Source organism: Betta splendens, chromosome 21, assembly GCF_900634795.4.
Source record: "Betta splendens chromosome 21, fBetSpl5.4, whole genome shotgun sequence".
In the NCBI taxonomy this organism is placed as follows: domain Eukaryota; kingdom Metazoa; phylum Chordata; class Actinopteri; order Anabantiformes; family Osphronemidae; genus Betta; species Betta splendens.
In genome coordinates, this window is record NC_040899.1 from 2971364 (window position 1) to 2997131 (window position 25768).

Here is a 25768-nt window from a genome sequence, read left to right on the forward strand (position 1 = left end):
ATCTCAGACCTTCTCCTGCTTCACATTCTCTGCTCTGACCCTAATACTCAGTCATGCGTGACCTAATGGGCAGATTGTGAGTTTTATTGAACACTGCGAGAACCAGCCTGCTGCAGAACAGCACACACTGTGTGAAGCGCTCCCCGCTCCCCACAGAACAACCTTGAGAAGCGGACACGCTAAAAAACACAACCCGGCCCTTTCTCCACCTGCAGCTGAGCCAGAAGCATGAAAAACACATTTACAGCCGCGGAGGCGTCTGCCCCTCGAGACGCACGAGCAAACAAACAAACAAACAGCCCTGAAGGACGAAGGCACCCACACAAACACAGGGTCAGGGGAGGAGGAGGAGGACGCAGGTAGGAGCCGCTGCTGTTTCCCTCCACAGCAGGAGACGCAGAGGAGGCCGCGTGTGATGGACCGAAGCTGACACTCCTGCTCATTTCAGGCTGCTCTTATTGTTTCTGCTCCTCCCTTTGCAGCCTGATGAAGCCTGCAGACGAGGCTTTGGGCGGAAACGGACTCTTTGTGCTCCATAATTCACTGGATTCACTCTTACTGTCTATAAAAATGCAAAGATTACGTTTGGAAATAATGACTCTTCTTATCTTTAATGTCTTCACACCCCTTTAAAACAAACGCACAATCTAAGTCAATCGTTAAAGCGGGCCAATAAAAAGCTCCCATTTATTGGGGGCGTGTCCGTGGTTGATTGGCAGCTAAGGGAGCCGGAACCGCGGCGGTGGAGGCTCCGGCTGCGTTCACCGCGCTGGATGAGTTCCCGGTGGAGGTCGGTTTGTCAGCACGAGGCCGTGACGCAGCGTCCGCGTGAACAGTTTGTGTTAAATGAACGTTTGTCCTCAAACTCTACGAAAGGGGCATAAATCGCGCGGCGTTTGTTCAGTTTGGAGTCGGTTCTCCTCAGAACATCAAGGCCACTGTCGAGCAGAACGTGCCTCATGTCACGCGCCTCGGGTTCCTGCATTGACCCGTGTGACCCAGAGGATGGACGGCCGCCCTGCACTCCGGTCGTGGCGCCGCCGCCGCGTTTCACGCGTGGCCGTGGCCGCGCCGTCTCTGCGTGTGATCGCTGCTTCTCAGACGAGGCCTCAGACGCAGCTGGGTTCTCCCACGCGCTCCACGCGTGCCACCTTAGTCCATCATGTAGTATTAATACCACGATGGATGCGCCTCACGATCATTTATTTCAGAGGCTGAAGAACAGCTCTGCTTTTTAAACGTGCGTTGAGCAACTCTGTTGTGAACGTTCGGAACCGCAGGTCTTCTGACCTTTAAGGTCCACGCGCCGCCTGTGACCTTTACACGCAGCAAGCGGTTCGATGATGGACGGGTGAGTTGTGCCACTGTAATCTCTGTTGTAGGAACGTTAACGTTGTCTGCACAAACACGGACGCAGTTCTTAGACGCACGTGTGAAGTGGTTCCTGGTCCTGGTGGGTTCTAAACTGAAGCCCGTGCATCAGTAGCACGAGAACAAGGACCGTCCACGATCCCCGCTGCAGTTGACGGGACGCGTTCTAAATGCAAATAAAAACTTTCAATAATTACATTTGTTTTATTTGACGGATTCAATCACTTCCTGCGGCTGCGGCTTCTCTGCAGGTGCAGCCCTCCAGAGACTCGTCGTCCTCTTCGGCGCTGACATGAACTCACGTACATTATTTAGCAGTCTCACCCCTGACCCACATTCAGCACGGGCTCAACGTAAACCTCCGTCCCTCATGTGCGCGCTGATTGGACGGCGAGACTCGCTCGTGAACGCGCCCGCGTGAACCCGCCCGGCCTGTGTCTCCAGGAGACTCTCCCGCGTGCCCGCGCACACGCGCCGCGCGTCGCGTCGACTGCTTCGCGAGCGCGTTCCCTTCAGAAAAATCTGTGTCGGGCGTGCCCGCCAGTGGAATGCGCGCAGGCGCAGTGGCGACTGGCGGCTCCCGTCCGACGTTAATTGGAGAGCACCGCTGATGTAGGTGGTAAAATGTAAATAGCTGGCGCTTTTGTGCGGGGAGCTGTTTTTCTAAGAGCAGAGGGAAGTTGAGGTGCGTTTCTGCGCCGCCGCTCTCATGCTCGTATTTTTGTGCTCGTGTGGATGAAACCGCACGTCGCCACGTTAGTTGGAGCAAGTTAATCTTCCCATGAGGCGGATGGAGCTGCACCTGTTCGGATGCGTTTTCCGACTCGTTCTCCGTTAGTGGACCGTTGTTTTCTGCTGCGTCACTTTCGTGTTGTTCTGTTTTTTTTTCAGATTTTGATTTAATTAATTGTGAAGCGGCGCATAAATCAGGACAAGGGGCTCCGGGTCGAACAAACTTCCTCCATCTAATTTTTTCTTGTAATTTTCGAAGCCTGTGTTTTGTGACTGGACGTGGAGGATCGAAGCCGAGTGTTTTTAATGGCTTACATGTAGCAGAGACACGGGCTGTGCGCGTTTGTGTGGGGTTCGTCAGCGGCTTATATAAGAGGCGCCGTCATGTATGCGGGACGCAAGAGGAGAAAACCGGTCCAGAGAGCGTAAGTTCCCGTTCTGTTCGTTTAACGCGGCCCAGAAAATTGCCCATTTTATTATCACGGTCTTTTATAAATGTGTCACCGACTCGAGAAGCCGCTGAAATAGGAGGTTTCCACCTGCAGCCGGCCTGAATGTGCGCACATTTATTTCTACCGCATTCAGCTCGTATCTGCTTGAACAGCCTGACATTTGCCTCCACTAAAATAAAAATAAATGTCAATGAAATACGTTGAATGTGAATGTGTAAGGTTTAAATTGTTTTAAATTCATTTGACATAAATCGATTTCACAAAACACATGAAACGCTGAGTATTTCGTATTTATTTCTGTCATTTTCGTAGCGTTACTGGTTAAAATGTGAACAACGGTGCGTTGCAGCCCGTGATGTGGAGTTAACGCCAGCGGATTAGCGCAGGCCTGAAGCGGCCTGATTCTGCCGTCAACGGGCCTTTCTGGCGTTCAGTTCTAGAGACATGACATTAAAACTAACGGTGGAGATCTCCTTTCAGGATTCATTAAAAATAATTTATATTTTTTATAGACACATTTTTTGCCAGTGTCTGTTTTTGTCGTTTCGTTATTCGCAGGTTGTTTAAAGACGTTTCGGATAATTTGTTCTATTAACGAAATTAAAATGTATTAAATGAAAAATTACAGGCGTCGGTTGTTTGTTTCACTTTAAACCATATTCGACGTCATACACAGGCTAATTATTGTGACGTGACATCGTCGTGACGCAGCGCTTAAGACGTAATCGACAACAACAGGTGATGGACGCAGAGCGTCTTTGTTCTGTGACGTGATCGCACGTGACTGACGTTGGAGAAGCACCGAACTGTGCACAGCGAGACAAGAGTCACGTCCACAGGAAGGGACGAGACTGACCGGCTGCGTGAACTCTGACTCCGCTGTCTGAGAGGGCGCAGTCCCACTTTGACGCCGGATTCATTCAGGAGCCACGGAAAACGTTTTATTAAAAGTGACCAATGACGCAGGGAAGCTGTGGCTCAAACACTCGGTTTGAAGTTTGATCATCAACTTCTGTCATTTGTCTGTTTTATCCCTGAGCTGATATTTGCATGTATTAAAGAACAGTGTTTGATGCTCAGTTGTCCAACCCTCATATGACCCGTGTGACCTTTAACCTCTGGTCACCGGTTGCGGAGCCTGGGATCTATATGTTCTGATTCAATGGTGAATGAGCGGACGGCCGTGCTCCGTGTGCACAGATCTCCATCCGTCCATCGGTGCCCAGTGATCAGATGTGACAGTGTCAGTGTGTGAGTTGGGAGCAGCCGTGGCAGCTGCGCCGTGCGCTGTCAGCTCCAATCGCCCTTATTTTGTTGACGCTCTCGATTTGTGTACAAACATTTTCCAATAGAGTTAACATGCGATTAAATGGACGGAATCTGCAGTAAAATGTGAAGCGGGACGTCAGAGTCTGTGACCCGACAGGAGGCGGCGGCAGGAGAGTTCAATGAGCCCGGACGGTTAACGTAACAGGATGGTGTGAAACAGAGGGGCGTGAAGGCAGAAGGAACCAGAATAAACAGGCCGTTGTTCCTCAGCTTTCATTTAAATGTCGAGCACTAACCTGCAGACACACTCAGGCCGCTTCATTTACTCTGCGCAGTGCGAGTGAGTGTCAATAATCACGTGTGCATGTCTTTAAATGTGGCTCAATGAATTAAGAACTAATTCTAATTTTTGTAGAAACAAATGTACAATAATGTAACAAAATGCAAATGTTTGTATTTAACGAACGGATTCTTTGGTTCCTGATGTGTCTGAGGTCCCATCACTGTCTTCTCGTTGCGTTGCCTCTATGACCTTTGACCCCGGCTGCTGACGACCGTTAGCTTTTGATGCAGGAAAATCCTAGAAAGGTTTCACTTGACATTGTAATATTGCTTTGTTTTTTTTCTTTAAAAATCATTGGATAGAACATTTTAACAGGCTTCTTCACGGGGTAAAATAATGATTTTCAAGCAGCATGAAGCTAAAAATGTGGTTCACTGCAATCATTCGAATGCCAGCTGATCTGTGATGCTTTCTGCACAAAGGTCTTTGGTTCATCATGTGTAGGTCCAGTTTATAAGGAGCCCTGGAGGCTGGTGCTGCTGGTGCTGGTGCTGGTGCTGCTGGTGCTGGTGCTGGTGCTGGTGCTGCTGGTGCTGGTGCTGGCTCTGCTGGTGCTGCTGGTGCTGTTGGTGCTGCTGGTGCTGGTGCTGCTGCTGCTGGTGCTGGCTCTGCTGGTGCTGCTGGTGCTGTTGGTGCTGCTGGTGCTGGTGCTGCTGGTGCTGGTGCTGGCTCTGCTGGTGCTGCTGGTGCTGGTGCTGCTGGTGCTGGTGCTGGTGCTGCTGGTGCTGTTGGTGCTGGTGCTGGTGCTGCTGGTGCTGGTGCTGCATACGTTTGCTGCCTCTAACGTTGTTGAAATCCCTTCACTGTTGTGATCAGGGTGAAGCAGGCTCCGGCCGAAGGCGCCAAGTCCAACCCGTCCAAGCGGCACCGGGACCGGCTGAACGGGGAGCTGGAGCGCCTGGCCGGCCTGCTGCCGTTCCCGGAGGAGGTCACGGCCAGTCTGGACAAACTGTCCATCCTCCGCCTCAGCGTCAGCTTCCTGAGGGCCAAGAACTTCTTCTCTGGTGAGTTGTTGTGAAACGGCAGCAGCTCTGCTCCTGCGTTTGTAATATTATCTAACGCGATGCTCCGACTGTTGCATAAGAAGCGTTACAGGGAAGCGCTGATTAGGCTGCGCGTGGTGTAAACCCGGTTCCTGGTGCTGGGGTCCTGCTCACACTCACAGTCCATGAACCAGTTCAGTGGAGTCTGGCTCCTAAACATGATCCTAAACCCGTACAGTGCAGAGGTTGGGTTCAGAAAAGCACTGGTCCCACAAATAGAAGCGGTTCTGACTGCAGCCGCGTGCTGTGACCCGCTGAGTCTGAGCCAAATACGCTGATCACGGATCAGATGCTGGAGGAGCGGGTGAGGATGCGGCTGTTGGAGGAGGCCGTCTCCAGGCGCCTTCACTTATTGCTCCATCCATTACTGTGATGTCACAACACTCCACTCGCTCAGTCTGTGTTTGTGCTGGACGTGTTTGCCGACATCTCACGGCTCATCTCATCAAGTGAGAACTGAAACCAGGCGCCGCCTTGTTCACATGACAGAGTGTGTGTGTGTGTGTGTGTGTGTGTGTGTGTGTGTGTGTGTGTGTGTGTGTGTGTGTGTGTGTGTGTGTGTGTGTGTCTGTGTCTGTGTACATACGTGTGTGTGTGTGTGTGTGTGTGTCTGTGTAATGTGTGTGTGTATGTGTCTGTGTAATGTGTGTGTGTGTGTGTGTGTGTGTCTGTGTAATGTGTGTGTGTGTGTGTGTACATACGTGTGTGTGTGTGTCTGTGTACATACGTGTGTGTGTGTGTGTGTGTGTACATACGTGTGTGTGTGTACATACATGTGTGTGTGTGTGTGTGTGTGTGTGTACATACGTGTGTGTGTGTGTGTGTGTCTGTGTACCTACGTGTGTGTGTGTACATACGTGTGTGTGTGTGTGTGTCTGTGTCATACGCGTGTGTGTGTGTGTGTACATACGTGTGTGTGTGTACATACGTGTGTGTGTGTGTGTGTGTGTATGTGTCTGTGTAATACGCGTGTGTGTGTGTGTACATACGTGTGTGTGTGTACATACGTGTGTGTGTGTACATACGTGTGTGTGTGTGTGTGTATGTGTCTGTGTAATACGCGTGTGTGTGTGTGTGTGTGTGTGTGTGTGTGTGTGTGTGTGTACATACGTGTGTGTGTGTACATACGCGCGTGTGTGTGTACATACGCACATACGCACGTGCACGTGTGCGATGCTCCTTTAACCTGAGCACCACGGCCGCCCGCTCTCCGTCGGACGGATGTGTTTGCTGTTCTGTGCTATGTGAAGTGAAGACACTGTTATTTTAGGTGGCGATCCTTCGGAGCGAGTGCTGCAGTGCAGCCGTCAGACGCTCCTGAAGCATGAATAATTGAGAGAAACCCTGGAGTTTAAAGAATTTATGAAATGGAGGCAGAGCAGTGTTTGTTTAAGGCGGCGGCTCTTTGGACGGAGGAGGACGCGGAGCGGCCGCGTGCTCGTAGGGGCTCACGGCCTGAACCATGGGCCGCCCGGCCCACGGCACAGGGACGCGCTCGCTGTCGCTGCGTCTGCGGTGGGTTGAGACGCGATGGGGACGCGTGGCCTTCGGACCAGGCCGCGTCTCAGGGCATTAGCCTACTTCTCTAAGTGACTAACGAGCTCAGAGTCTGCGTTAAGGAAGCGCCGCGTCCTGAGGGTTCGCGCCGCTCGGCCGCAGCCGCTCCACCTGTGCAGCCGTGTTCTGGTTCCGGACGCTCCGTGTGGGTGCTTCCTACTGTACATGCGAACGGGCCCAACTTCAATGAAATATTCAGATGCTTTAGAAAAGCTTTGTTCTGAGCAGACGCGCGTTGGTTTCCTGCACATTTGCTGCGTTTCCTTTGGGGTATTTGCTGTAGGATCTGCACAAAGCCCGGCAGAGCCCGCTTAATCCTTATCCGGCCCAGCTGCCACTTTGGTCCCTGGAGCTGCAACGGGCCCGTCTGAGCAGCGGGCGGCAGCTCCAGGAGCATCAGGACCCTCTGGATCGGACCGAGCCCGGCTCAGCTGGCCTCGCTGCTCGCTGTTGGAGTCCTGGTTCTGAAGCGTTTCTCAGCCGGTCACGATAACGGACTGTGGAGAACCGGCGGCGCTGTCGCTGCCTCCTCCTCTCCACGTGTGGGGTCCGTGGTCCGACCCGGTGCAGCTCCTGCCTGCGCTGAAGGTTTCTTGGGCTTCAGAACCAGCTTTAGAGATCAAACCAGACATCACATGGCCACCGTTACATAAACAGGGCTCTGTCAGATGCTCGATACAGTGTGGAGCTTTAAAGCTGCCGGGGGAGCGAGTTACGTGATTTCTGTTTGATCAGTCAGTAGCTGGATGCCTGTAGGAATAAAGGGAGGAGAATCACTCTACTGTGAATGTGGAAGTAGATTAGGAGCAATAATCCGTGTGGACTGAGATGGACCTGCGGTGTTTAACTCCTGCCTTCGGGCTCTTTACTGCTGCTGACACTGAACCAGTAGCTGGTGAACACAGAGCAGGACGTGTAGAACATGAAGCCGACCCGGGCTGGACTAACGCTGGGGCTCACGGTGCCGGATGGACATGAGCTCATTTCCATACGTGACGCTGAAGCTGCGCTCCAGCACCGCTTACATAAGCAACGCCTTGTGACGCGTCGGCGGAGCGTTGTTGCCGTTCTGACTGAGGCGACGGCATCCGAGCGGCCCCTCCCCCCCCCAGCTGATTGGGGCAGGGGCTGCGAGGGGAATGCAGGTCACCCAAGTGAAAACCTGGTAATCAGCGGTGCCCCCCTCCCCCCCCCCCACGGTGCCCAGCTCGGCCCTCAGGAGCTCAGGAGCAGCCATGTGATCGCAAGCACGTCAGGAGACACGGAGTGTGTGTGTGTGTGTGTGTGTGTGTGTGTGTGTGTGTGTGTGTGTGTGTGTGTGTGTGTGTGTGTGTGTGTGTGTGTGTGTGTGCGCGCGCACACGATGCTGTGAACGGCTTCCTGTTGTTAGCGTGCAGCAGCAGATTAGGACCCTGACAGATTATATACTGTTGATGTTTACATTGCTCAATATTGGATTAAAGCGTATTAGCCCAAGATACCAAAACAAAACCTGCAGCAGCACCGGAGGCTCAGCCGGGAGCCGTTTGCTTGTTGGTGAGCAGCGACTTGCTGCTTCACAGACGCAGTAAAAACACATGATTGGTCTGAAGGCTTAGAACGGAGCCTGGCTGCGCGTGTGTTTCTCTGCTTCACTGTCAGATGAAATGTTCGTCCAGATGTGTTTGCTCCACATCGAGCGCACAAACCAACATGTCAGCAGCCGGTGGTGTCAGACACGGATGCAGTGGGACCGGGCTCCTCCATGGGAACACGCCCCGGTTGCCTCCAGTCCAGTCAGCTGATGCCCCCCCCCCCCTACTGGCTTACGCTGGCTTAGTGCTGGACAAGTATAGTCTGGATTCTTGGTTCAGGCTGAATGAGGCGTAAACATTGTGGTTGATCGTGACGATGCCGGCGAGCGGCGGCGCCGGCAGCTGGACCTATCGCACCAGAACCAGAGCTGAGTGCGATAACGTCTGGCCCGTCCGCGCCACACGACGGCCGGTCGCTCGCAGCAGCAGCTCCGCGGAGCCGCGCTGATCCCGAGTCCGTGCTGCCATTGGCCGCAGACGCCGTAAGTCGCTTCTGGCAGCGGCGGGTGTGTTTTTGTGTTGTTGAGGGAGCGCGGAGCCCAAAGCGACGCTCTGGACCGGTGCCAAGGCGACATGCTGGGATTGAAGCAGCGCAGGCACAGAACATCCGCACTAATCCTGATGTAAATAGCATGATGGGACAAATTGAAAGTGGTCAAACATTTGATAAATATTTGCGGTGGGTTGGATGTTTCGGGGTCTTAACTGTCTGAGCGATAAAGCCCAGAGCGTCCTCCACCACCGGGCCGGGCCTCAGAGCGGAGGCTGCAGCTTCCACTCATGCTTATGTGGCACAGAGACATAGCTCTGGCTCATTGGAGGCTGTAAGTGGACTTGAAATGATCAGGCGTCGGCCCAGTCTGTGTTCTGTTTATCCTGTGTGGTCAGAGTTCTGGTTCCCCGGTTCTCTTGGTGGTGGTTTGGGTCCACTACATCCAGGGGCCACAGCGCGCAGTAAAAGGCCTCGCTGTTTGGACGCCGGCTTTAATCCGTCACACGCTGGAGCGGATGCGCCGGTCCAGCGAGAGGTGGTTCGTCACCGGACGGGTCCACGTGGGCGGGTTCTGAGCGAGCGTCTGGCTCGGTTTCCTGTCCGGTACCTTTGAACCACTGCTGCTCTGCTGCGTCCAGCGGAGCACCGTAAATGTTTGCTTGGGTCCATTGGTGCCGCTGAAGCGTGATGACGGGTCGACCTCTGTGCCGTCGGGTCAGGACGCCTCGCGTTGCCCCACTTCTTCTGCTCGGATGCTGTCGCTGACGCTTCTGTACCTGTGGTTTCTGATCCCGTCAACAGGAGCAGACGCTGCGTCTCGTTAGCTAAAACGTGTCGATGTAGAACCACGAGGTGCTGCCGGACCTCGGCCCGTCGTCCTCGTCAGGAACCAGGGCTTTTAGTGTGTGTCTGTTTGTCTGTGTTGGTTCCTACCTGCTGCCCATCATCAAACTCCAGCTCAGGCCTCGTTCAGGTGCATCATGGGTGACCTGGGCCGTCAGGCTGCTCTCCAGCGCCCCCTCCCCCATTGTTAACCCCTTGTCACAGAGAACAATGGACCTGACTCAGAACCCAGTGACCCCTTCATGTCCAACGTCACCTTCAGGGTGAGAGGTCGTCACAGGTCAGAGCGCAGCGACGCAGATGAACGCACCTCCTGCTGCTCCGTTCTCATGACATCAGCGCAGCTCATGGCCTCATACAGTAGAGACATTAGAGGTGATTTACTGCTGTCTGATATTCTGTTGCCAGTCTGTCAGTGTTTGCTTCAGCTACAGCATCAACATAGTGTTGACTCACATGTTTCACTAACCAGTTGTACTGAGACCTAACGTCAGCATCGTGTGATTTACTATAGTTATAGTCTGAATTCACTTGTTAATGTTTTCTTAAAATGGACTTCATTAAAATACTGAAGCTCCAACGTGTTATAGTTCTGCATGAGCAGTGGATGTGATGTCACACTGGGAGCAGAGAATCCCATTAGGATGAGAACAGCTGTGGCCACCAGCCAGTGGGCGGCGGGGGCTGAACACGAGCAAGCTGTGAAACGCTGGAAGGAGCTGTCGCCTCCGCTCTCCACAAAGAGGCAGCGCCGGCTCCGCAGCTCCGGCCTCATCAGTATGTCAGGATCATGAGTAGTACAGGCTCGACCCGTCTCCTTCACCAACCTGTCTCACCTCTTCACAGTCGCCCTGAACAGCCGGAACGGAGCGAGTCCAGGCAGCGGCGATGTGGGCGGCAAAAGCGCTGCAGCCGCGGGGACCAGGATCCCCGAAGGAGAGCTCCTGCTGCAGGTCAGTGCTTTGGTGTGTTGTGTTGGTCTGGACCCAGTGACACCTTCACAGGCGCCGACGCGAGGCCTCGAGGCGCCGAGTCTTCGAGTCTCTGAGGCTCCGAGGCTTCGAGGCTTCGAGGCTTCACGCGATGCCCCAAGGCTTGAGGTTCTAAGGCTCATGATAAAACCCGTTTTTTGTTGGACGCCTCATCGCCGGCGTCAGACTGGGACCAAAGCTCCCAGTCTGCTGCTTCGTGCTGCACGTTCATGCCTGTAAACAGCCACCTGCTTTCCTGAACGGTCTGGATGAACTGGAGCCCAGACTGGGAGCCAGAGCCTTTCACCCAGCGCCACTTTAGGGAGCAGCCTCCTGCAGCCTCACTCCCGAACCTTTAAACGCTCTCCATATACAAACGTAGCATTTTGCTGGAAATCCAGGTCAAAGTAACAAAAGCGTTCATTTGATTTCCCCGTCTCCTGCTCGGCGGCGCTTTCTCTGCCCTCTGCGAGGCTGCCAGATCTTTTTGGGGTCTGCTGGAGTCAGTGATTTTCCAGTCCAGTTCCTCCCAATGTGCATCACACTGCATTCCAGGAGCGGAGAGGAAACAGCCTGCCCACCACTGCCCACCCCAGCAGAGAGGTTTCATTATTATGATAAGCCTCCGTTCCTGCAGCTCGCTAGTAATGGGAAATGAAAGCTCATTTGGAGAAGCAGACCCGGTGCGGAGGTGAGCGCTGCACGGGGAACTCCCCCCTCCTCCCCCTCCTCCCCCTCCTCCCCCCCGATGTCAGAGGGAACAGTCACTTAAACCTCGGCCCTCGCTTATTCCGGCTGAGGAACGTGGCTGAATATAAGCAGGGAGCTGTAAAGCATGAACACAGTTGTCATTATTTGTGTCTCCTCATCCTCGTGTGCAGCTGTGGGGTTAACGGGTGCACAAGCAGAGGATCTGGAATTAAACGATGCCCTAGTTCCTGCAGCCGGTTACGTCACGTGGTTTCTAGTAGCGCCATGATTGGATTTCAGCTCAACCTGCTGCAGAACTTCCCTCAATATCATCAGAAATCGACCGAAAGGCGTCTCCTCAGTGGCCTTTTGGTTGAAAAGGGTTTTTTGGTGTCGACTGTCAGAATCAGAAAACCGCAGCACGTGGAGCCGCTGGTTTGTGTCCAGGAGAGGACGGCGGCGCCTGAACCCGGTGGACTCGCGTAGCAGAGACTGTGTTTGTGGGTGCAACGCTCTGGCACCGGGGGGAGGGCACGCGTGAGCTCAGTGAGCTGGAAACTGGACCAGCTGTTCCTATTGAGGGGGAACAATGAGTGTGCTCCATTTCACCCCACGCGCTACCGGACCTCACTTTCCGTTCTTGTGTGCGTTTTCCAAAATCGTGATCGCTCGCTGGCTCTTTTCTCAGACATGCTGTAACTGTGTTAACGGTGCAGGGGAGTGAATGTGTGTGTTGATGGATCGTTTCACCCACAGGCCCTCAACGGCTTTGTGCTGGTCGTCACCGCCAGCGGAACCATCTTCTATTCGTCCCACACCATCCAGGACTATCTGGGCTTCCACCAGGTATCACACTGCTCATAATGAGTCCACGCAGCCTCTAGACTCACGACTTAGTGATCCACTGATCAGGTCCCAGCTTGGTGCTGAGTCACAGGCTCAAACATCACTCAAACACACCTACAGCCGGAGCTTCTCCTGCATCAGGCTGCTGGAAGCATCCCTGCATCCAGACCATGCGTCACCTCCCCACTGAGCACAAAATAAGAGCCTGAGCTAGTGCCAGCACCAGCAGCTTCCTCCACAGTAAGAGCTCACATCTGACCCATGCCGCGCATGTGTGCGTCTGTGGGAGACGTAACAGTGAGACTTGAACGGAGGAATAACCAACACTGAAGCTTTTGTTTCTCACGCTGATGCTGGAGGCGGCTAATCAGCTTACTGACGGCACCCATGACCTAATTTCCCTCCTACAATGAGTAAGGCTACAAACCGCAGGGACACCAGTGCAGAGACCTGCGCTGTTATTAAGTCCGAGGGAACAGTTCAGCCTCTGACAAATTGCACCGAGCTGGAGGAGCAGTCACAATGGTCCTTTGTTAGAGCATCAAGTCAAATCAGACTCAACCGTTTGCTGACAAAGTGGTCGCCTACAGATTACTTTTCATGATGCTCTTATTTATGTTGCATTATTAATACTAGACTGGCCTGGTTTGTCTGTGCTTGGTTACTATATTCTGTTCTTCTTCCAGACGGATGTGATGCACCAGAGTGTGTATGAGCTGGTTCACACCGAGGACCAGCAGGAGCTCAGGAGGAACCTGCACTGGGCCTTAAATCCTCCTCCTGCCGCTGCACCTGCCGCCCAAGACTCGCCCCAAGGTGACCAATGGTTGTCATTCTGTTGTTTTACAGTCTGGGTTTCATATGGGACAAAAGGTTATTAAGGTGTGTCACTGTGACATCCTGAGGAACTCGCTCGAGTCCATGTGAGGAGTCTTGTTCACACAGAGCCCGTCTGTAAAACTGAGCATTAGATGTTAAGTCCACACAGTTCAGCCTTTACACTGAGACGATCCTCAGGTGGAGTCACGTGACGCTGTAATCTGCTCTCTGACTCCGAGGCGAAGTGGTCCTGGAGCTGAATTTGGGTTTTAAGATGCTTACGTCTGTGTTTAGGTTAAGACCTGAAGCGCTGTTGCAGCTAAGATAGTGACGGATGGAGACGTGTCGTTAACATGAGGCTTGGATGCTGTTTTGGGGCGATGCTGATCCTAACTCTGACTCCTCCATGACAGAGGTGGAACCGGACGTGGGCGCGTCCTTGGTCACCTACAACCCTGAGCAGCTTCCTCCCGAGAACTCGTCTTTCCTGGAGAGGAGCTTCGTGTGCCGCTTCCGCTGCCTGCTGGACAACTCCTCTGGCTTCCTGGTGGGCTGCACGCTCTTCCTGTGACCTGCTGCCCTGCTGCTGCTGCTGCTGCTGCTGCTGATGCTAGAATCTCTGTCTTCTTCCTCTTCCAGGCTTTAAACATCCAGGGGCGCCTCAAGTTTCTGCACGGACAGAACCATCGGCAGGAGAACGGGGGAAAGGCCCCTCCGCAGCTCGCCCTCTTTGCCATAGCGACCCCTCTGCAGCCTCCATCCATCCTGGAGATCAGAACCAAGAATATGATCTTCAGAACCAAACACAAGCTGGACTTCACACCCATGGCCTGCGATGCAAAGTAAAGCCACACACGCATCAACACTGTGCGCGGTCAGCTGCTTTACAAATGTAGCGTAACAATGTTCTCTGTGCAGGGGCAAGATCGTGCTGGGCTACACCGAGGCCGAGCTGCGGGTCCGAGGCTCCGGCTACCAGTTCATCCACGCCGCTGACATGCTGCACTGCGCAGAGAACCACGTCAGGAGTAAGTTCCACCTCTAGTCCCGTCTCAGACGTTGAGGTGGTCGCAGGGTTCAGACAGCTTTTTGAATAATCCTGGAGGATTAAAGAGGCCATTGATGAAAGCTGCCGCAGAAGAGCGAACAGCCACAAATCCCGTCCATGAGCAGCAGATATGAGGCATACGACGGCAGCAGAGTCAGGTCCACCATGAAACGCTGGTGTAGCTTTACCCGGACAGGAAGCAGCACAAGTGGAATCATGTGGTCGGACTCTGATGATGGTGGACTTTTCTTGATGCCATGTTTTGTCTTTGCAGTGATAAAGACGGGAGAGAGTGGTCTGACTGTGTTCAGGCTGCTCACCAAAGAGAACCGCTGGAAGTGGGTCCAGGCTAACGCCAGGCTGGTGTATAAGAACGGCAAACCGGACTACATCATCGCCACCCAGAGGCCTCTGCTGTAGGTTCCTGTGGTTTGTACATAGGAATAAATGAATTCATAGAAATGTGAGCTAGACGCTGCACGTTTGCCCTGGTTCAGATCCTTATGTGTGTCTGTACAGAGAGGAGGAGGGAGGAGAACACCTGCGCAAGCGCTCCATGCACCTGCCCTTCACCTACGCTACAGGCGAGGCCCTGCTCTACCAGTCCAACCATCCCATCGCGGGCTTCAGAGATGGAGGCCACGAGAAGAACAGCAGCAAGTCAAAGAAGAGCCGGAGCGACAGGCTGCCGAGAGACAGCCTGGACCCGGGCTCGCTCCTGGGGGCCCTGATGAGTCAGGACGTGTCGGTGTACGTCTCCCAGCCGGCGGTGGAGCCCAAAATGTCCTTCCACAGCAGCTTCTTCGACCAAATCGACTTCTCCGTCTCGGGAGCCTGCAGCCTGCACAGGGGCTGGGATCAGCCCAGCAACGGCGTGGTGAGTGCGGGCGTCGCAGAGCCCAGCACCAGCACCGGCACTGGCGCCGGCGCCATCAGCAGCTTCGACCCGCTGCTGGCGACGCTGGACTCCCTGTCGCTAGAAGGCCAAGGCGTGGTGGACGCAGACGCCGGCGGCTGTTCCAACGGCGAGCTGTTCGGGGCTCTGGAAGGACTGGGGCTGAGCGCCGAGGACCTGGAGCTGCTGCTGCTGGACGAGCGGATGATCAGAGTAGAGATGGATCCTGAGCACGTGCCCACTTTGGATGATCTGCTGACAAACGACGAGATCCTGTCCTACATCTACGACTCCATAGAGGGGAAACCGGACTCTGCAGAGGTGCCTCTTTGTGCGTCCACGGCCTCGGCTTCGCTGCCTGACAGCGGCCGCGCCTCCAGCAGTAGCCTCCAGCAAACGCCCATTCCTCTGCACAAGCTCCCCCTGGTGGGGCAGACTCCCATCCTCCAGCTGTCCCAGCAGATGCAGAAGCACCTCCACATGCACACGGGCAAATCCACGCACAACTGGGGCCAGAGCGACTGCCTGGCCAACACCATGGTCCCTGGAGAACTTCTCGGGGATGATCCGTCTCTCTCCAATGGGCAATGGTCAAACCAGGACCTGCTGAGCAGCGCAGGGACCCAACACTTCAGCTCCCAAGCAGCCGTCTTCAATGGCAAAGCCTCCGAGCTGGACGCGGAGCTCCTGCAGCATCAGCACTACCTGCAGCAGAACCAGCTCTCCGTGCAGTGCCACGCCGAGCAGAAGGCGCCCGCCCTCAACGGGCAGTGTGGCGTCTCCAGCGCTGAGCAATCAGCAGCGAAAGCCCCATGGCAGAACTGTGGATTCAGCGACGCCTGCCTGGACGACGGCCACAAACCTGCCCCCAGCGCCCCCCTGGACTCCTGCTTGACCTACAGCTTGTCTGACATTGACAGCGTGGACTACACAGACAGTGGCAGCGCTCTGTTCGCCCGGGCCGGCGTGCAGCACGAGGCTGCCGTCCCGTCCTTCCAGGGGCCGACCCACAAACCGCAGCAGGAGCAGGTCCTGGTTCCGCTGGCCCAGGTCATCTCCAGCTTGTCTCAGTGCCCTCCACCCAGCGCCTCCCTGGAGCACATCCTCGGCGTGGGAAAGTCCTGCCGGCAGCTCGACCACTACGGCGTGGTGGCCTCTGAGATCCCGCAGGAGGCCGTTCACAGTAAGGTGAGCCTGGAGCGGCCCCGGAGCTGGACGCCGGATTCCTGAAGCCTCTGTTGTGGAGTTTCCTCTGCACTGTTTTAACCCTGTGCTTGTTGCAGATGGAGAGCAGCTGCATCCTGAACAGCTCCTACCCAGGAGGCTGCGCTCTGCCCAACGGGAACGGACCAGCGCCGCCTGCTGTCCAGATGCACAGCCCTGAGACTCTGTCCAGCCTGTCGGACCCTCCCACCACCGGCTTCTACCTCTGACCTGAACCAGGAGCAGCAGGACACTGAGAACAGAGGGTCACAATGACTGGAGCAGCCTTATACATCTGGAGACCGAGGCAGGAACTGATGAAACCTGTATGTTTGGTTTTTAATTTGGGAGGCGATCGTCGTGTTGTATAAGTCATATTATCATATGAGTCCTTTGTTTACAAAATGCAGTCCAGCGTGTTTGTTTTAAATATTATGGAGGTAAATGTGAGTTTAGTTTTATGTGTGATCACATACAGCACAAAGCTCAGCTTCAGTTTGACAAACACTCACCGGCCCCTTTAAACTAAGCCTGCAGAGTCCAGTGCAGTCCAGTCCAGTACCTCAGCTCTGCTGTGATGCTGGTCAGTTAAAAGATGTGGACCTGAACATTTGAACTCACTCTAGTCGGAGTCCAACTCCCACTGGAACACGTAATTGTCACAGGGGCTGAAGTGGCCTGTGAGTGTTAAATAAGAGACGTCGCAAAGATTCTGTCAGGTTGACTGGATGTGGACGAGACAATGACACATTGAACATCTCCTGGAGCAGAAGAGATTAGTATTATTGAGATCCCTATGTGGAAGGATGGTTGGAGAATGGATGGATGTATATCTGCTTTGTTTTCATACACACACACACACACACACCTTCCCCTTCAGTGAACGTCTGACGTTCTTAGTAACAGGTACCAGTTGACACCAGCGCTGCTACGTCTTTGCTTTTATTTTTTTCATCATGCTACAAGAATGTACTCTTTCAGTATTTAGTGATTTCTGTGAGTGTGATTGATTCAGACATGTTTGAAAAAGATGGAAATGATGGCTAGAATTATCCTGCACTTTATTTCAATCACCCACCTGCTGCAGATGTGAAGTGAGGAAAACAGAGTTAAAAAAGAAAATCCAGGAGTTTATTGGTTCATTTGTTGAGGTGGCGTATTCACGACTTCACGCACGCACGTTCTGTACAGCCGTCAGTCAGTTTATACGTATGTCGATGAATCATGACGTTCTTTTCCTCGATTGACAAACATGACTTATGTTGGAGTCTGCCAGAAAACAAACACCGTGCTCTCCACCGAGCCTGGGGGTCCTTCAGGCGAGCCCTTCCAGCTCTGCACAGGTTTGGAGCAGTAACAGAAGACAGAGAAACCAAATGAGAGATCTCTACTGGACGGATGCAGTTCTGAATGTTTCTTGTACATACGTATAGTCACATGACTGGAAAACTATTCAGAGTAGAATTATTTCATCCAGAAAAAGATGCTGAAGAGAGATTTCTGTTTAATTGTTCATCGTTGTTCATCGTACTATTAATATTATTGTTGAGTCTTATGTTGAAATGTGAAACACACAGTTACATGTCATTCCAGCTGATTCTTTTCTTTTTCTACAGCAGAACATTTTGCTATATTTAATATGATTAATGTGACTTATTGACAATGTGAAAATGTGTACATAAAGGCAAATACAGGTATGTACATAGTTTTATGTCAAAACACTTGTTTGGAGCACTAATTTTAAGACACTCTTATCAGGCTCATTCGTTGACTCGTTTGTGTTGCTGTTGTTGTCGTCATTCTGCTTTTGTATTGTAAATACTGTCATCACTTAACACTGGACTCCGACAGCCTGAACCAGGTGCCATACTGCTCACACACGGTACGTCGTCTCTTTAGCCACGCTAGCTTTTAACATGCTAACAGGCGCAGATGTAGATGTTACAGACTTGTGAAGTGTATGATTTTCCTCCTGAGATAAAAGTAAACTTTCTTTGACCACCGTGAGAAGCACAAACGTGTTGCGAGGTTCTTGCTCTGACCACTCGTCCGTCTCCCTCTGCGTTCTCCAGCTTTGTTTTCACTCGGACAGTAAGTGGCCGCCATGTTCGACCTTCGTCGGTGATTCCCTGACATGTAAAGGTGCTATGTGTAGCATTTTAACATCAATAAACTGTTACCACATCAGCTCTGAGCTCTGTGTCCACGCTGGGCAGGAAATGCAGGCGTTTGGCTCCGTGGGGGGTGGGTCGGGATGTGGGGTCCAGTGGGCCGGGATGTGGGGTCCAGTGGGCCGGGACACTGCTCAGATAGAATGTTCTGAGGGACTTACCAGACTGAGTCAGCTATGCAGGCTGCAGACTCATTTAGATAATAACAGGCCAGCGAGAGTCTCTGAAGTGGAGGGGGAGGGGGCTGAGTCACGGCCCGGTCCGGCGCCTCCCCCTCCACATCTGTCACGGCCACTCTGTGGGTTTCACAGGACGTCAAACAGACATCCAGCGCTGCTGCTGCCTTTGATCTGAGGACAGCAGGGTTCTGCTGTGCGAGGACCCACCCTCGTCTCCTCGTTTCGTCTCCTTGACTCCTGCAGCTTCACTGACCACGCCCACCTGCACCTGTAGCCGCTCACCTGATCGCCTCCTGCTGCTCATGTACAGTATTTACAGCTTTTTGTATTTGACTGGATGCTTTTGCTTTGCTTTGTGTTCTACCTTGTCTCAGTCTGTTCTTACTCTTTCTTCCACTTCCACAGATGTGAAGCACATGTTCCACCCACGGTTGCAGTGAACTGGCCCAACACTGGGGCTTTGTGTGAAATGACTGTTAATATATTTTGTTGGGAGTCCAGTTGAAAAGATGCAACATTACAAGAAAAACAGCGATCACAAAGAGAAGAAAGGACAAAGAGGAGACGTGCAGATGAGCGGATGGGACCCGGGGCAAAGGTTTTATCTCCTCATTACCAGACTGAGCAGAGGCATTAAATATGCAACAGTGGCTGCTCATTGAGGAAAAGAGGTTTGTAGCCTGGAGGCAACATGACACATCACACAGTCCTGATTCTATGTGCAGTCATGATGTAAAATCTTTACACGTGGCACTTTGATAATGTTCTGGATCCTGTAAAAACAGACATAAGACATAATCGGTGTCAGTTAACGAGTGAAGAGGAGTGAAGCCTCCTTTAGTGGGGAAGGACCAGTGCGACGGAAAAACCACCCAGTGGCGTGAGAGACGTTGTTTGCAGAGTTGGCCACTAGGTGGCGGTGTCGCACTGACTGGACGAAGAGTCTGCAGCAGCTTCACGGGACTTCCATGCAGATGAGGTGATGCGTTCAGGTTCAGAGTGGGCGTGAAACGGGAACGGGTCCAGCAGACAGACTGGTACAATCAGCAGAGCAGAGCGTCAGTTTGAGCCAAGGTGCATGGACGGGTGGAAGCAGAGAGGATGCACTGAATATGAACCACTGTGTGTTTGGACCGATTGATGGTCTGCCTCACGATCAGACCTGGCCTCATGCATGAATCACCTATACTAAAATGAAGTAGCACAGGTCAGTTAGGAGCAGAACAGCACTTCACTCTGTTCCGATGAGGCGCCACTGAAAAAAGCACGGCCGCATTCTTTTTGTTTGTGGTTATTTGCTCTCACAACAAGCTGACGCTCACATTTATTCAGGCCCATGTGTTCGTGTCCACCAGTGTTTTATTCTCTGTGAGCTGTGGTTTGGTTTTCACTAAACCCTTCTGGGCACAAAGCATAATGTTGATTTACTGAGGTATTTTTATTATTATTATTTTAATAAAAACATCCGTCCGCAGCTGCAGAGTTATGATACTGTAAAACCAAAACAATTTGGTAAAAGATGCGAACAAGCTCAAGTCAGATGCAGGAGTCCAGTGTTGGACCTGAGGAAATAAAGCACTGGGCACTGACAGATGACAGATGAGCCCCCCCCCCCCCCCCCCCCCCCCCACACACACACCCACACACACACACTACATACAACCCACACAAACACATGTGGCTGCTTTGTTTGGGTTTTGCATCTTCATGTCATATCTGTGTTTCATAGTGTGTGTTGCTATGGGCCCAGTCAGACCGCGCGGCTCATTCTGATGCCGTTCAGTTGACGGAAAGATCTAAGACTCACACAAACGTTGGTTTAATCCAGAAAACCTGATGCAAATCCCTTTTCAAATTAGATTTAGACTGATACCAAGAAAGTTATTCAGCTCTTGAATTGGTAAATTCAATCTGCCCAGAATTCATTCTGTATTTGGTGTTGTCTGATTTACAGCTAAAGATGAACGAATGAATGAAGTCTAAGAGGGACAAACTACAGGACAGCTTTAATTTGTCTATTTGCTCATTTTCCATCGTTTGCTTTAAATAATCATGCTTTACGCTTTCATCCATCTTTAACATGTCTGTTATTTCCTGTCTTTTTACGTGTAACATTTAAGGTTATTTCCAGTCTGATTGCGTCTCTTGGTTTTGGACTTTGGTTTATTGTGTAATTTTGCGTCTCTTTGTGTTCTTACTTTTTACATATCTACTTATTCTATTTAAATTCATTTTGCGTCTCATGGCTTTTTCATAATTTTTCATGGTCAATTTTCTCCTTTGTTGGCTTTTTATTCACCAAGCTAATAAATATACTGCAATCAATCCCTATTAATTCATTCCTTTATTCCAGTTATAAATACACGTCGTTTCTAGCAGAAAAGAAGCCTACTGTATTCGTGCTCCCCAGCGGATGAACCCCTCGCGTCAGTGAAATTCTAACCAGTTCACATTTAATAATAATCTCATTAAAGCCAGTGAATTCGGAGTGAGGAGAGACAGGCAGAGGGAGGCAGAGGGAGGGGATGTGCTGGGGAGAGGGAGGGCGGTGGAGAGACCCTGGCAGACAGCAGCAGAGGGAGGTTGGACCGGGAACAATAGAGAGAAGCGAAGCCAGAAACGCCAAACAAACCGAGAGGGCGACAGAAAGAAAGCAACGCGGAGCCGGAGATGGAGGGCGAGGGAGGCTGACGGAGACATGTGAGGAGCGGAGACGCGAGGATTTCCAGCAGCGGCGGCTTTGTTTCTCTCGTTCTTTTGTCGCTGGATTGTATTGAACCGGATTCCGCTATGAACCCTGCAGACGCGGCCGAGGAGGCGCCCAGCGACCCCGACACCGATGCCTTCTATAAAACAGGTAGGGAGAGCCCGCAGAGCCCCAGTCCGCCACTAAAGCGCGTGAACTGTGCCGAATGTCACCGGGAGCGCACGAACGCCAGCGAACAGCGGCAGCAACGCGCACGACGCGCCGTGGAACGACGTGTGCTGCGAGACGGGGGATCGGGCTGGGGATCGGCGGGGACGCGATTCATTCCGCTGCCCGTGCACATTCATGGGGGGCTTCACATGCATTCACTGTGTAATTGTGTTAGTGCGTGCGCGCGCCTCGGCGTGTGCGCGTCTCGTGTTCACGGTCTCCACAAAAGGCACGGGAGTCATGGAGGAATCGCGTCTAATCAGCTGCTGAAATTCTCCAGAAAGCTGCTCAGTCAGTTTGTGTGTGTGTGTGTGTGTGTGTGTGTGTGTGTGTGTGTGTGTGTGTGTGTGTGTGTGTTTGAGGCAATACATGCATTTAGAGGAAAGACAAAAAGATTCAAATGATCCCAAACAGTGTGAAGGTGGAGGAACGTGTGCAGGACACTGATGGAGACTTTGTGCTGTTTGTGTGTGTGTGTTGGTGATCCAAGTGTGCGTCTGACACAATGACTAAGAGCTGCAACTGTCAGTGGTTCTCCTCAGTGACTCATCTGTCAGCTCCGTTCATTTAGCACTTTCAGGGGTCTTAATCTGCTGCATCCGTGCTCCAGACGTGGCGCTCACGCTGGACCAGCTGGGACGCATCGTCTTTACTGGTCCACCACTGCAGCTATTTGACTGTTGATCCAGTGAGGCTTCAGGGTCCAGTTTGTCCACTCTGAGAATTATTCCCATTGTAAAATATCTTTAATTTGGCCTTTAGGGAAACATGACAGCTAATAAACAACAGATTCATCTCAAATGTCGCATGTACTGAGCACAAGCCTGGACTGAAGACTGCACCAGTGTGAGCATGGAGCTGCTGTGAGCGCAGGTTTGTCTGTGATGCTAACGTTTAAGTCCCACTCTCCTGCACAGCAGCGCTGCTGGAGGGGGACACACCCTGACGCTCGCTGTCTTTATGAGGAGCCGAGGTGCTGCGTACGCGCACGAACGCGGGCCTGTGAGCAGCGCGGCTCCACCTTCCTTCTTTCCCATCATCTGGAGCGTTTCCAGCAGATGGACGTGGAAATCCTCATCATCTCTGACTCGTCAGCGCCAACAAAAGATGCTGTTAGAGGCGGCGCTGAAGAAACGGCACATTCTCTGCAACACGGCCTAAAGTCGAGTGTGAGCAAGTGATCGAGTTAAAGGCCTGATAAGTGGCGGCGGCCTGAAGGGAATTCAATTCAAGTCCTGCGTGGATGTAGTGCACAATAAAGACTCATGGGATGTGTAGTGTTTACTGCACTTACAGAGCGTTGTAGTGAATGATCCTGGAGTTTGTGTCACTGGTGGAGCAGCGAAGCCGCTCATCGTGTGGAGCGTGAGTGAGTGAAGGCTGAACTCACGCCTCACCACAATGGGTGCTGTGGATGAACTGCGACCATAGGATGCAAAGCTGCTCCTCAGAGCAGAGATACAAATGTTTTATAGATGTGAGGGAGGAGTGACACGAGCACGTGTGGTGTTCAGGGACACGGATCTGGGAGGACGACCCGGCAGGAAGTGTCAGCAGCTGCTCGTCTGCTTCGCAGGCTCACATGAACTCAACATCTTTCTTTCTGCTGGATTTTCGCGTCCATCGTCGGCGCTGGAGGCACCGACTCCGCCGACGTGCCTGTGAAGCTGTGAGGGCAGCGGGAGGGGGCTCCCTCGCTCAGCCGAGCGCCACGCTGACTTCAGATCAGGAGGAGCTGGCTCCTTGTGGCGATGTCACCTTACTGAGGGTCTGCCAGCACCGGTACCGGCGTTAACGAGCCCAGCGGGGGGTCGTACGCCATCCGGGCGCGTCGGCTCAGCAGCTCCTGGTGGATTCAGTCCATCCACAGCTCGTCAGACTCGGTAATGAGACAGGACGCAGGCTGCTTCCTGTTTTACATGATGCTACAGCTGATTTAGCTCATGGAAAACTCACATTACACACGCTGCATTGATCTGTTTTGTCTTTATTTCTGCTGTAAACAGAGACTGATCTTATTCTGCTGCAGCCCTCTGTTGTAGGTGTGATTCACAGGTGAAGGCGCCTGTTTGGACCAGAAAAGCCAAACATGAATGGAAGCAGTGTGAGCGTCTCACGTCCTGCTGGCTCAGTCTGCACAGGGAACGATGAATAAATGCAGCGACAAAGCTACATTTGCATGAAGTAGTGGCTGTAGTGACAAGGACAAGGACTGTGACGCTGGATGACAGGAAACCTCACACAGGAGGTCATTTTCAGCTGATCTGTGTCTCTGCAGTGAAACCCGATCGACTGGATTATTAAATCATCCCGGGTCTCTGCAAACCACGTCTTACTTTATTATTAGCTCCTGTGAATGTCATCACAGGCCTAAATGTGACACACACACTCAGGGAAATGGCGAAGGCAGCGATTGTAACTTGTAACGTTCATCACCAAAAAACTAAAATGGAGATTATGCAGCCAGAAGTCCAACAAAACGCAACCAGACCAGAAACAGGCAGAACCAGAACCTGCACAGCTCCGCTCCAGGAGCCGAGCTGGAGTCTTAAAACACACGCACAGGAAAACGCAGGCGGCGGCTCAATGTTATGCTAATCAGATGTTTAAAAATAGCATCCCAAATTATCAGACGGAAACAGGAAGTAACGCACAAACCTAAACACACTCTCATCCAATCAGAGCTCGGCGTCGGAGCTTTTATCTGTCGGCTGCTTCAGTCTGCTGACGTGGTTCTGGTTGCGCTGGGCTGGAAACAGGTGAAATACAAGGTCTGAACGCGACACAGCCCCCTCCAGTTCCAGTGCATTCATCCTTCATGGTGGAGAATATCTCGTGGTTCTCAGATGAGTGAACGTCTTTGTAAACGATCTCTGGATGCAGATAATTAGAGTTTACAATTACAGTCAGTGAACCGCAACAAATAATCTGTAGTTTGTAGTCATGGATGTAGTAAAAGCAATCAGGAGCCGATAAAGTCCTGCAGTGTTGCTGCCACTGACAGCTGAACACTGGAAGTGGGTGTGGTTCAAAGAGCAAGATTTCAAAAACACTGGAGAGGAACTGAGATTTGTTTACAGGAACCTGTGGGTCGGGATGAGCGCGGCTGAACTGGCCTCCTCTTGAGTCCATGATGAAAGCAGTTTGACTTCCTCCGGCGGCAGTGCATCAGGGATGACCTGGAGTCTGTTCTCAGGAACGACGAGACTAGAGTGGAGCTGATGGCCGCGATGTAGATCTGTTTAGTGAAGGAAGGAAGACGCTTACAGCCTCCCCCACTGTTAAATCAGCGTTAAACTAGCTTTACACCACCGTTACACCAGCGATAAACCAGCCTTAAACCAGTGATAAACCAACATTAAACCACCGTTACACCAGCGATAAACCAGCCTTAAACCAGTGATAAACCAACATTAAACCACCGTTACACCAGCGATAAACCAGCCTTAAACCAGCGTTAAACCAGCTTTAAAACACCATTACACCAGCGTTAAACCAGCGTTAAACCAACTTTACACCACCGTTACACCACCGTTACACCAGCGATAAACCAGCCTTAAACCAGCGTTAAACCAGCTTTAAAACACCATTACACCAGCGTTAAACCAGCGTTAAACCAACTTTACACCACCGTTACACCAGCGATAAACCAGCCTTAAACCAGCGTTAAACCAGCTTTACACCACCGTTACACCACCGTTACACCAGCGATAAACCAGCCTTAAACCAGCGTTAAACCAGCTTTAAAACACCATTACACCAGCGTTAAACCAGCGTTAAACCAACTTTACACCACCGTTAAACCAGCGTTAAACCAGTGTTAAACCGGCATTAAACCAGCATTAAACCAGCTTTACACCACCATTAAAACCAGCGTTAAACCAGTGTTAAACCATTGTTAATCCAGCGTTAAACCAGTGTTAAACAAGCGTTGAAACACCATTACACCAGCGTTAAACCAGTGTTACATCAACGTCAAACCAGCGTTAAACCAGCTTTACACCACTGTTAAATCAGCATTAAACCAGCGTTAAACCAGTGTTACATCAACGTTAAACCAGCGTTAAACCAGCGTTAAACCCATGTTAAACCAGCATTAAAATACCATTAAACCAGAATTAAACCAGCGTTAATTCAGCATTAAACCAGCTTTACACCACCATTAAAACCAACGTTAAACCTGTGTTAAACCATTGTTAAACCAGTCTTAAACCTGCGAGTGGGAACTTAATGCTGCCTCACCCATTGACATACATTTATTATTGTAGGTAATATCTGCTAGATTCATCTTTTGTTATTTAAACCGTAGAATTAATACATTAAAACCGTCTCCGGACCAGGAGGAGGAGGAG

At 52.0% G+C, this 25768-nt stretch overlaps 2 protein-coding genes across 6 annotated transcripts in view; both read left to right on the top strand.

Annotated features, from left to right (window-relative positions):
- The first annotated feature begins 663 nt into the window (after positions 1–663).
- ahr1b (aryl hydrocarbon receptor 1b) lies at positions 664–18336 on the top strand. 4 transcript variants are annotated; one of them, XM_029136950.3, is made up of 11 exons: positions 664–790; positions 4984–5171; positions 10524–10630; positions 12095–12184; positions 12871–13000; positions 13417–13550; positions 13643–13845; positions 13922–14031; positions 14326–14467; positions 14571–16134; positions 16230–18336. In XM_029136950.3, the coding sequence occupies exons 1-11, from the start codon at positions 774–776 to the stop codon at positions 16377–16379; spliced, it is 2835 nt and encodes a 944-aa protein (XP_028992783.1). In that variant the 5' UTR covers positions 664–773; the 3' UTR covers positions 16380–18336. The 4 variants fall into 4 exon arrangements, with proteins under 4 accessions (XP_028992783.1, XP_028992784.1, XP_055361265.1 ...); XM_029136951.3 differs by lacking the exon at positions 664–790 and adding an exon at positions 817–1351; XM_055505290.1 differs by lacking the exon at positions 664–790 and adding an exon at positions 1383–1983.
- A 2712-nt stretch (positions 18337–21048) lies between these two features.
- The window catches only part of kalrna (kalirin RhoGEF kinase a), a 63186-nt gene continuing 58466 nt past the window's right edge, over positions 21049–25768 (top strand). For both annotated transcript variants that reach the window (XM_029135788.3, XM_029135790.3), the window contains exon 1: positions 21049–21356. In XM_029135788.3, coding sequence (XP_028991621.1) covers positions 21290–21356 — 67 coding nt within the window. In that variant the 5' untranslated portion in view covers positions 21049–21289. The remainder of the gene's footprint in view (positions 21357–25768) is intronic.

Bases quoted from the DNA above. Each gene is read 5' to 3' on its own strand.
- ahr1b (XM_029136949.3), top strand. From the start codon at position 2,488: ATGTATGCGGGACGCAAGAGGAGAAAACCGGTCCAGAGAGC. The intron at 5,172-10,523 runs GTGAGTTGTTGT...ACCTCTTCACAG, and splicing joins GGCCAAGAACTTCTTCTCTG to TCGCCCTGAACAGCCGGAAC. The intron at 13,846-13,921 runs GTAAAGCCACAC...TTCTCTGTGCAG, and splicing joins CCCATGGCCTGCGATGCAAA to GGGCAAGATCGTGCTGGGCT.